The sequence below is a fragment of the Grampus griseus genome, assembly GCF_964374135.1.
Source record: "Grampus griseus genome assembly, chromosome: 1".
Lineage (NCBI taxonomy): Eukaryota > Metazoa > Chordata > Mammalia > Artiodactyla > Delphinidae > Grampus > Grampus griseus.
This window is the reverse complement of record NC_139017.1, coordinates 53,587,496-53,599,598: the sequence shown is the minus strand read 5'-3', so window position 1 is coordinate 53,599,598 and position 12,103 is coordinate 53,587,496. Positions and strand designations below refer to the sequence as shown.

Below are 12,103 nucleotides of genomic sequence, written 5' to 3'. Positions count from 1 at the left end.
CACAAAATGTTCTAAGTTATATAAGAACATTAGGTATTCATTAGCTATTGAAAGAATGAAGTAATGAATGAATGAATAAATGAGTTTTGAATAACTCTCCAAGTCTCCTGGCAAGTAAAACTAGTCAGGATTGCTGCAAAGATTCACAAGATAACACAGATGAAAGCATAGCTCAGTGTTTTGCCCAGAAGAGACACAGTATTTGCTTGTTGAATTAGTAAAGTACCTTGCACTCTGACTGGCATATAGTAGATGAATTAGAATTTGAATGTGAGATAACCTCTACACTATAAGGCCCCCAAGTCTACTTTCCAATGTACTTGATCTCTATTGAACTCCATTCCACTTCATCACAAAATGTAAATCCTTGACCTTCACTTCACACCAACTCCTTTCTAATTTGCTTTGATGGGAGTTCCTCCAGCTAACTTTCCATAGATACTTAGGCTACTGTCACCACCACTGCCCCCATCCCACTTCCTCTTTACCACAGAGTGTGAGAGGATACAAAATCTAACATGGGCAATATATAAAACAAATAAATTTAGGTCAAGGATAAATGTTCTTGTTTGGTGAAATTACTATTTTTAAATAGTTGGATCTTAAAGTAGTAGAATTTGCTTTTTTAGAAGCAGCTAGGTGGTTCTTGTGAGTAGTTAGATCACTATACTTGGAGAAACACTGTTCTATGTAAAGAATTAAAAAAAATTCTTACAAGTCAATTCTTTTTTTATTCCTCTTGATAATGTCTGCCATCATAGTTCTCTCTGAGGGCAAAGTACACAAGCCTAGAAAATAAAAGGTTGGTTGAGTAGTGGGTTTGATTCAATTTCATTGCTTTATCTAGATGATTGATTCCTACAATCAACTGATTCCTACAATCAGTTGATTCCTACAATTAAATTTTGGCCATTTACCCATGAGATACCGGTCAGCGCTGCTGTGTTGTTGAACTCCAGGGTGCGCCACCCGCATTGAGTTCTATGTAATGTTGCCCAGGGATCACCAGGCTACAGCGTGGACTCTGGGGTGGGAGTAGGGGGTTAGAGAAGAAGGTGGAGAGGGAAGGTGAGCCTGAGAAGTTGGGAAGCCGTGCCAGATGGCTTGAGCTCCATTCTGAAAGTGGTGGGAAGCCGTGGGGGACAAGATGAGATTCGCCTTTTGGAAAAATTCTTTGAGGTGCTGAATTTTGGGAAATGGGCTCCCAGCAGGTCAGTTTAAAGGCAGCAAGACAAGTTAAGAGGCTGTTGAAGAAAACCAGGTGAGGGAGGGGGTGGCACAAATTGAGGTAGGGCAGTGGGGAGAGAGAAAGATTGATGTCAGTTATCACTGTGTGCTTGTGATTCCGTCCCCTGTCACAGGTGTCCCTGGAACTTCAGACATGCTGAAGAACGGTGAGCTTCCCTGGATATGGCTAGTCATCAGACATCTCAGATTCAATGAGTCCAAAACTGAGCTCATCACTGAAGTCCTGCTGCTCAGACTTGCATCCTCTTCCACACGCTCCCTCTAGCCCCAGCACTGCTCCCCACCCAGTTTCCACCACCTGAGGTCTGCCTGGATCAAGTCACCCTTGATTCTGCTCTTTTCCTCAAAATTTTCTACATGGAGCCAAGCATTACGTCCCGCTGGTTTGATTCTTAACTAGCTCTCTTCTCCACTTTGTCTCTTTGCCTGGCTGAGGTTGTATCACATTTTAGTATAGACGATTACAGTAGCCTTCTCACTGGTCTCTGAGACTCTATTCCTTTCGCCTTTCAAATCTGTCTTTCACACTAATGTTGAAATAATCTATCAAAAGTGAAAATCTGATAATGTCTGGTCCTTGCTTAACCTTTCATTGGGTCTTCCGGCAGAAGAGCTTTCTTAAATGGAGACACTAGGTCCTCAGGCCAGACGTAATCAGGGTCCCTAAGAGTCCCTCAGATGGTTTTTATGTGTAGCTAAATTTGGGAAGAGCTGATATACATTTTATGTTCAAGCTCCTTAGCATGTCTTAAAAGGATCCTGTGTCTTGGTCCCTTCCTCTCTAAGAATAATCTCTCACCCCTCTCTGCCTCACACCTCATGTTCTAGGAATGTCAAGTATCTTGTAATAATTCCTCATCTGCATCACACCTCTGTGCTCTGATTCCCTTTTCTGCACCTGGGAAACCCAGTTATCTAGGGAGTTTTCCTTGACCACATGCCCTTCCTTTATCCAAACTCTGCTGTCGCTAAGCACCCTTTCTCTTTTTCCAGACACTCCATGCAGTCCTCTGACAAAGCACATGTCTTATTATCTTAAAATGACCCATTTAAATTTCTCTGTATCCTACCAAGTTCCAGCACAGGGCTAAGTATTCAATAAGATTTTGTTGAGCTGAATTGAGCCCTGGATCAGGGAGATAGTAACAGCCTTCTGAGAAGTACAAAGTGCTACACAATGGTCAGAGAGAAATATTCTAATAATTTTATAGCTTTGTAGGGATCTGTGAGGTTGAGCTGCTTCGGTATTAAGAGTTAATTTGGAGTTAAGTATGGAGTAGGCCCTAGGTCTCTTGATTTGCACATATTCTGAGGAATTTATAAACATAGGTAAAACTAGGAGTCATAGATGTCTTCCTTCCTTCTGTTCTCTCATTAGTCCAAGAAAAAATAATATTTACTTAACATCATGTCAACTGAAATTCTCTGAATTTTCTAATATTTTAAAGGAATGATTGCAGATATTTATTATTATCGTATCCCAGTATTGGTTATTTTGTGAATTTTCTAACTTTTTAGGATGTCAGTTTTGTGAGAGCAGCCAAGGTTGGCAACCTTCTTGTTGGCAACCTCCTTTTCTAAACTTGTTATTTAGCAAAATCCACCAGGTGTGAAACACTCAGCCATTCACTTGCCCACTCACTTACCTTTGAAAACTCTTGTTACCCAACGAGCTTGAAGTTCAACAGTTGGGAAAATTGAAACTAGAGGCTGGATAAGACCAATGCATGCAAGGGTTGACTTTTCCAGGTGAGGAGGGAACATGTATTTGTACAGCAAGACCATATTATTCTCTACTTTAACAAGTGGATCTTCAAGGAAGGGAAAAGAGAAAGTATATCCTATTGCAAAGACAATGACGTCAATGTCCTCCTCCACTGTTCCATCCTCAAAGATGGCAGAAGTTTCTGTGAGCTCTTTCATTCTTGATTTCACCTTGATGGCTCCATAGAGTATATGACTTGGAAGATCATCACTTAGTATTGGCTATTTCATAAGGTATCTGAAACATGCAGAAGAAAACACTCAGAGTATTTCTTTTCTTTTTTCTTAATTTTTTATTTATTTTATTTTAATTTTAATTTTTGGCTGTGTTGGGTCTCCGTTGCTGTGCGTGGGCCTTCTCTAGTTGCGGTGAGCCGGGACTTCTCTTCGTTGCAGTGTGCGGGCTTCTCATTGGTGTGGCTTCTCTTGTTGCAGAGCACGGGCTCTAGGCGCACAGGCTTCAGTAGTTGTGGCGCATGGGCTGAGTTGCTCCGCGGCATGTGGGATCTTCCCGGGCCAGGGCTCGAACCCGTGCCCCTTGCATTGGCAGGCAGATTCTTAACCACTGTGCCACCAGGGAAGCCCCAGAAAGAGTATTTAATGAGGGGTTTTGAACTCTCTTGATATTTTATGGGCTTGGCTCTGGGAATAAAGAGGTTTTTCAAATATCCATAAAACTTTCTAACTTGACTAGTTGGGCTACCCCAAGCCTTACTCTCTGACTTTATTCTCATGTCGCATATCTCTTCCCTCAACAAATAAGGAAAAACATGTAGATGATGTGGGCAAAACACATTTCAAAAAAGGAGGCATTCCTAAGGGCTTAGACAAAATGCCAGTGCCTGTGGTCAATTCCTGAGCATTCCAGTTGTTATTATCCCATTGATAATTTCTGTTGTTTTATGTTATCTACCTTTAATTATCTTGATGTTCCATTTAATTTTTATCTGATCATAAGTAAGTAAGGAAAACTTTGTTAAATTCCCATTAGTTTTGAAACTTATTAAGAGATTAGTGTGAAAATTAATGCATAGAATCAAGTTTGGGGATATTTCTTGATCCCAAATATACGTGGAGTCTCTGTATGTATGTGATAGCATGAATAGTGGAGCAAAGTCTGGCTGTATTTCTGGAATTTCCTTTTTTGTAGATTTGAGAACCATTTTGTTAAAAAAATAAGGATACATGGTACATGTATCAGATCTCAGAAGATAGCAGCCATGTTGCATTTGTTGAAAGATTGCAAACCTCTTCTGTTTTTTTTTTTTTTTAAGGGAAGGAGCCTGTTATCAAATAAAGAAAAATAAACATCCATATGTTTTGCTTGTGTTTATAAGATCAGTGATGTATAACAGATTAATAGGCAGTGAGTATGTTCTCAAAAGCTACCCACAGGAAGAACCCTTGTGGTGTACAGAGTTAGCAAAGTATGAATTAACGGATGTAGAATTTGGATCAGTTTTCCCACCCACCCTCTGAAAGGGAAGGTCACAGTCTCTTAAAACAGCCTTTTCCAATGTTGGACAGCTCTGGGTATTAGGAAGTCCTTCCCATGATCCTAGTTCTACTTTCTGGAGCAGCTCATAATATTTATACTTCATCTTCTTAAATATTTACTTTTTAAAAGGCATACAGAACAAATTTGGAATTCAAAATCCAGGAGCTACATGATACCCATATTGTTAGGTTGTAGTTTGAACTTCCATGTTAGCAATTTAGCTCTTTGCAAAAAGAAACCCCTCTGACATCCTTGATTACCAATGAGTATACCATAAAAAAGCAAAGTAACTCTACTTGTTTTGAGGCATAAGGCCATAATTTTCATGGTTGAATCACCGATTCATCTGTTGTTCCATCACCCATTTTATAACTCTTCGTGGCAGGACATTTCGGAGCATGGAGCTAAAATGGGTGTGGAACACCATGTCCCAGGGATAGCCATCTTCAGAGATACGGCCCATGACCCAGGAACCGTGTCTGGTGCTGACAAACACCTGGTGAGCAAAAAAGGATGCAGTTCAAACTAGGGCATCATCTCTTTTGGGAGGAACCCACTGTGTAGGTAATACATCACATGTATGGCCCCAGAATTTGCTGAAATGCTTTGTTTTAAAGATGATTGACCTCAAAGTGAAGTACCTTCCAGTTTTCACTGCTCTGGGGCAGCTTTATCATACAAGTGGGAACCAGTAGTACTTATGCTGATAGAGGAAGACTACCATAGTCTTGAGAACTTCATGGAAATATGAGAAAATCTTTGGGCTAAACCAATCATAAAACCCACAAATTTTTGCCATGTTTGAAGTTGTGGTTCAATGCTCCTTCCCTCCTCTTACCTTGTCCATCCACCACAAGTTGTTTTTATAGGGAAGGTATACAATTATAATCCTAGGAAATGTATGATTACAGCCTAATGTCTAGATAGGCACAAATATATGGATCTGTATATCCCCAGAGAGGGAATAACAAGGGAAATCAGCTTCTTCCCATACTTGAAAGAACATTGTTATATATTTTAAAAGTTAAAAATTCTGAACTTATACTGTGATTTCCATTCTCTTCAAGTGCACTTCTGAATCCCCTCTCATATGTACTCTTTTTTTAAAAAATGTAGCATTATTTTATTAGCTACTGCATAAATTCTAAAAGCATATATGTTATGATTCCTTCCATCAGTTTCTAGATTTTGATTGAGTTACCAGATTTTTAACTTTGAATTTATTTTAAAAATTCAGAGTTTAAAAATCTAACATTTACTATTCATAGATATTACTTTACATGGAAGTTAATATAGGAGGTAATCAGTTATACATATATATATATATTCTTTTTCAGATTCTTTTTCCATATAGGTTATTACAGAGTATTGAGTGGAGTTAGTTTCCTGTGCTATACAGTAGTTCCTTGTTGATTACCTATTTTATATATAGTAGTGTGTATATGTCAGATGTATTCTTTACCTTGTATATTTCCCTAGTTTTCAAGGTGTGCATTTATATCTCTTTTCAAATATATATTTTACTTTGTTTACTGTTACTCCGCCATTGACCAAATGCATATTTGACTTGCGTCTTAAAATTTTATATGCCAGTACTTTTACATGCCAGAACTCTATGAGTTCTGCTATACAAGGCTGTCCTTGATAAACACATAAGATTCACTTACAAGGAAACTGATTCACTTAGGAGTTTAAGATCATGGATTCTAGATCTAGGACTCTGGATCCAGACTGCCTGGGTTTGACTCTCAGCCCCACTACTTACAAGCTGTGTTGCCTTGGTGAGTTACTTCAACCTCTCTGTGCCTCCATTTCTGTCTCTCTTTAAAATAGTACCTGCTTCATAGAATTATTGTGCAGATTAAATGAGATAATATATGTAAAGTACTGAAAATATTGCCTGGCAAGTGATAAGTACTGCTAGGTATTATTATTTTGTAAAGTTAGCCTGGAGGAGAGGAGTTTCATATAGTGCCACATATCTGGAATGAGCCAGAATTTGGAGACAAGTTTTGCTGGGGCCTCAACTCCTTAGCTTGTGAAGTAGCACTTACATAAAATGGTATAATGGTGTTGAATTGTTGGTCTGTGAGTGGTAATACCCTTATATCCTGATTTTCTCCTGCTGTTTCCCTTTTGTTGTCTTGGCACTACTTTGGTTAGGTATTAGATAATATACTTCAAATATTTCCATGAATGTCTCTTTCCATTACTTATTGTCTGCCGTTCTTCCTTAGGATCAATCCATGTTTCATATTGAAAGCTCTGCCTATTTTATTTATTCTCTTTCTGCTGTCACCATCTTTACAGCGGGGAGTCTAATCTGGCTAGCTGTACTAGCTGCAACAGTGTGATATGTCTCAGGATTTAGGATCAGGCTTCTTTCCCTGAGATGCATACTGCAGGCCAAGGGTCAGAGATCTGGTTTTTGGTGAGAAAGTGTGTGGATGACTCAGCACAGCACCATCCCATAGTATTTTGAGTGATGCTTTTGGACTGTGGTAGAGCATGCCATATACTTGTGAACGTGAACCTCCTTTAACAGAAGCAGGGCACACTCAGGACTAAGGTGAGTTTAGGCTATAATTTTAAGCTTTGCAGATGCACCTGGTTCTATCCCTTACATACATAGCTCCTATGTATCTCTTCTCACAGAAGGGTTGAGAGTGCATTAATCTGTGTAAGACATTTTATCATAATTATCAGTTATGTTATTAATCCAATCAATATTGAAGAGACATCCTATTTAAAGATGAATGAGGTGAAAGGCACACAAATATAGCAAAGGTGGTTTCTTAATATTGACTCTGGCATGACTGACAGGCTTTTACATGGCAAGGCCCATATAAGGAAATAGACTCTTGCAATCTAAGATTTGATATCTTTGGATCATCTGTTCTAAGTCCAAATCACTGACCTGTAACATGTAGTGGTCTAGTACGGAGCTTTCCTTGGTTGACAGCTAAGTCAGCTCCTTTTATCATACTCTCTTCCTCAAGCTTGGCAGGCATTCCCAACAGGAAAGAGACTGGACCTTTTGCCTCCCTACCTGAGTTGGCTCTTCTCCAAGACTTTACAGTTACTGCCTCCTCACTTGTTCTTCACACTGAGGTCTTTTTTTTTTTTAACATCTTTATTGGAGTATAATTGCTTTACAATATTGCGTTAGTTTCTGCTGTATAACAAAGTGAATCAGCTATACATATACATATATCCCTGTATCTTCTCCCTCGTGTCTCCCTCTCACCCTCCCTAACCCACCCCTCTAGGTGGTCACAAAGCACTGAGCTGATCTCCCTGTGCTATGCAGCTGCTTCCCACTAGCTATCTGTTTTATATTTGGTAGTGTATATATGTCCATGCCACTCTCTCACTTTGTCCCAGCTTACCCTTCCCACTCCCCGTGTCCTCAAGTCCATCTCTACGTCTGCATCTTTTATTCCTGTCTCCTGCCCCTAGGTTCTTCAGAACCACTTTTTTTTTTTTTTTTTTTTTTTAGATTCCATATATATGTGTTAGCATACGGTATTTGTTTTTCTCTTTCTGACTTACTTCACTCTGTATGACAACTCTAGGTCCAGCCACCTCACACTGACGTCTTAAAAGCTTTGAAAAGTGAAAAGTGGTTTCTTTTCACAAAAAAGGTGAGGACCTCCTGGGTCTAGTAAATCTCTTTCTGGTGTTAGTGACCTGCTCATCCCCAGGGTGGTAATTCTGACAGGTCCCAGTGGAACCCCTTCATCAACCTGCTGCGGAGGCACTATGTTCTTTTATCACATTTGCTACTGGGCATCTTGAGCCCTGACAGTGTGAGTCTCAGGACTGGACAGTTTTGCTGGTTGTAGACATGGCTACTGCAACTCCTGTGTAGCCAGAAGATGCTGGGCTACATCATAGTGATAGGGCCCTGTTGAGAGGGGATGCTTTGGGGAGAGGAACCTTAGCTATTTTCCCATTTTTGCCTAGCTCTGTCCTTGTAAAAGGGTTTTATTTTCTGCTATTCCCAACCACCTCTGTCAGCATTATCTGTACCTTGTAATGTTTGACTCTGGAAGCTAAGCTGTGTCATTCCTGAGCAGGTGCAAAGATAACAGTGGTTGGAAGGCCTCAGGGAGCACCTAAATATCTGTGATTATGGTTGGGAGTCTGTCTGTTTAATCTTTCCCTTAATGATTCTTGGAAGCTAAGGATTATTTACATTTCAAATAGAATTCAAATATGCACTAAATTTGTAAAAGGCACTCCTCCAAAGATGAACAGGTCAACTCATAAAGCCCCCTGGGTAGAAACAAGGCCTCCTGTGCTGAAAGTCATCTGATGCAAACTTAAGTGAGGGAACCATAGCCCACAGAAGTAAAATGACTGCCTCTAGGTTACAAGGCTGATTAGTGGCAAAGGTGGGAGATAAACTCTGGCTTCTTGGTTTCCAGATTTTCTATAATACCACACTGGGCAACCAAACAACAGATCAATTAATGAGTAATGGAGCCTTAGTTACATGGCTGGGATTTTCCTCTCCTCCACCGTACAAGGTAATCAGGGAACATCTTACCTGAGCAGCCTTCTTACTCAACTCAACTGCAATATCTGAGGCTGAGTTTCCTATTCCAATCACCAAAATGCGTTTTCTTTCAAATCCCTCTGGGTGCTTGTATTGGTGGCTATGGAAATACTGGCCTTTGAACTTCTGAGTACCTTGAGGGGGAAGAAAAGAGAAATCCATGAACTATGTCAAGTTAAGTTCAATAAAACTGCACCATCAGCTTTTCCTTTCTGGGGAAATCATTTGTTTTGTCTCTTCCCCTCTTAGGTATGTTACATTATCAAGGCCAACTGGCAAACTCAAAGTATGAACCACATAAGAAATGTTAGGTTAAGCATATGGTACAGGACCAAAAGAGTTGATTTCAGAGGCTGCAGCTTAGATATTTATTAGAGAACAAACAATCTTTTTTTTATTTTAGCAGCAAAGACATCTTTATAGTTTGTTTTTTATCTTTATTAGAGTATAATTACTTTACAATGGTGTGTTAGTTTCTGCTTTATAACAAAATGAATCAGTTATACATATACATATGTTCCCATATCTCTTCCCTCTTGCGTCTCCCTCCCTCCCACCCTCCCTATCCCACCCCTCCAGGCGGTCACAAAGCACCGAGCTGATCTCCCTGTGCTATGCGCCTGCTTCCCACTTGCTATCTACCTTACATTTGATAGTGTATATATGTCCATGCCTCTCTCTCACTTTGTCACAGCTTACCCTTCCACCTCCCCATAGCCTCAAGTCCATTCTCTAGTAGGTCTGTGTCTTTATTTCTGTCTTACCCCTAGGTTCCTCATGACTTTTTTTTTCTTAAATTCCATATATACGTGTTAGCATACAGTATTTGTCTTACTCTTTCTGACTTACTTCATTCTGTATGACAGACTCTAGGTGTATCCACCTCATTACAAATAGCTCAATTTCGTTTCTTTTTATGGCTGAGTAATATTCCATTGTATATATGTGCCACATCTTCTTTATCCATTCATCCGATGATGGACACTTAGGTTGTTTCCATCTCCAGGCTATTGTAAATAGAGCTGCAATGAACATTTTGGTACATGACTGTTTTTGAATTATGGTTTTCTCAGGGTATATGCCCAGTAGTGGGATTGCTGGGTCATATGGTAGTTCTATTTGTAGTTTTTTAAGGAACCTCCATACTCTTCTCCATAGTGGCTGTACCAATTTACATTCCCACCAGCAGTGCAAGAGTGTTCCCTTTTCTCCACACCCTCTACAGCAATTATTGTTTCTAGATTTTTTGAAGATGGCCATTCTGACTGCTGTGAGATGATATCTCGTTGTAGTTTTGATTTGCATTTCTCTAATGATTAATGAAGTTGAGCATTCTTTCATGTGTTTGTTGGCAGTGTGTATATCTTCTTCGGAGAAATGTCTATTTAGGTCTTCTGCCCATTTTTGGATTGGGTTGTTTCTTTTTTTGTTATTGAGCTGCATGAGCTGCTTATAAATTTTGGAGATTAATCCTTTGTCAGTTGCTTCATTTGCAAATATTTTCTCCCATACTGGGGTTCTCTTTTGGTCTTGTTTATGGTTTCCTTTGCTGTGCAAAAGCTTTGAAGTTTCATTAGGTCCCATTTGTTTATTTTTGTTTTTATTTCCATTTCTCTAGGAGGTGGGTCAAAAAGGATCTTGCTGTGATTTATGTCATGGAGTGTTCTGCCTATGTTTTCCTCTAAGAGTTTGGTAGTTTCTGGCCTTACATTTAGGTCTTTAATCCATTTTGAGCTTATTTTTGTGTATGGTGTTAGGGAGTGATCTAATCTCATACTTTTACATGTACCTGTCCAGTTTTCCCAGCACCACTTATTGAAGAGGCTGTTCTTTCTCCACTGTATATTCCTGCCTCCTTTATCAAAGATAAGGTGACCGTATGTGCGTGGGTTTATCTCTGGGCTTTCTATCCTGTTCCATTGATCTATCTTTCTGTTTTTGTGCCAGTACCATACTGCCTTGACTACTGTAGCTTTGTAGTATAGTCTGAAGTCAGGGAGCCTGATTCCTCCAGCTCCATTTTTCATTCTCAAGATTGCTTTGGCTATTCGGGGTCTTTTGTGTTTCCATACAAATTGCGAAATTTTTTGTTCTAGTTCTGTGAAAAATGCCAGTGGTAGTTTGATAGGGATTGCATTGAATCTGTAGATTGCTTTGGGTAGTAGAGTCATTTTCACAATGTTGAATCTTCCAATCCAAGAACATGGTATACCTCTCCATCTATTTGTATCATCTTTAATTTCTTTCATCAGTGTCTTATAATTTTCTGCATACAGGTCTTTTGTCTCCTTAGGTAGGTTTATTCCTAGATATTTTATTCTTTTTGTTGCAGTGGTAAATGGGAGTATTTTCTTGATTTCACTTTCATATTTTTCATCATTAGTATATAGGAATGCCAGAGATTTCTGTGCATTAATTTTGTATCCTGCTACTTTACCAAATTCATTGATTAGCTCTAGTAGTTTTCTGGTAGCATCTTTAGGATTCTCTATGTAGAGTATCATGTCATCTGCAAACAGTGACAGCTTTACTTCTTCTTTTCCGATTTGCATTCCTTTTATTTCCTTTTCTTCTCTGATTGCTGTGGCTCAAACTTCCAAAACTATGTTGAATAAGAGTGGTGAGAGTGGGCAACCTTGTCTTGTTCCTGATCTTAGTGGAAATGCTTTCAGTTTTTCACCATTGAGGATGATGTTTGCTGTGGGCTTGTCATATATGGCCTTTATAATGTTGAGGAAAGTTCCCCCTATGCCTACTTTCTGCAGGGTTTTTATCATAAATGGGTGTTGAATTTTGTCGAAAGCTTTCTCTGCATCTATTGAGATGATCATATGGTTTTTCTCCTTCAATTTGTTAATATGGTTTATCACATTGATAGATTTGCATATATTGAAGAATCCTTGCATTCTTGGAATAAACCCCACTTGATCGTGGAGTATGATCCTTTTAATGTGCTGTTGGATTCTGTTTGCTAGTATTTTGTGGAGGATTTTTACATCTATGTTCATCAGTGATATTGGCCTGTAGTTTTC

General features: G+C 39.3%; 1 protein-coding gene across 1 annotated transcript in view; it reads right to left on the bottom strand.

Annotated features, from left to right (window-relative positions):
• LOC309822902 (uncharacterized protein) overlaps positions 1-12,103 on the bottom strand; it is a 181,655-nt gene that overhangs the window by 89,749 nt on the left and 79,803 nt on the right. The window contains 6 exon segments of the mRNA XM_082654986.1: positions 716-788; positions 2,895-3,234; positions 3,238-3,250; positions 4,807-4,844; positions 4,848-5,006; positions 9,063-9,205. Of these exon segments, the coding sequence (XP_082511112.1) occupies positions 716-788; positions 2,895-3,234; positions 3,238-3,250; positions 4,807-4,844; positions 4,848-5,006; positions 9,063-9,205 (766 nt within the window).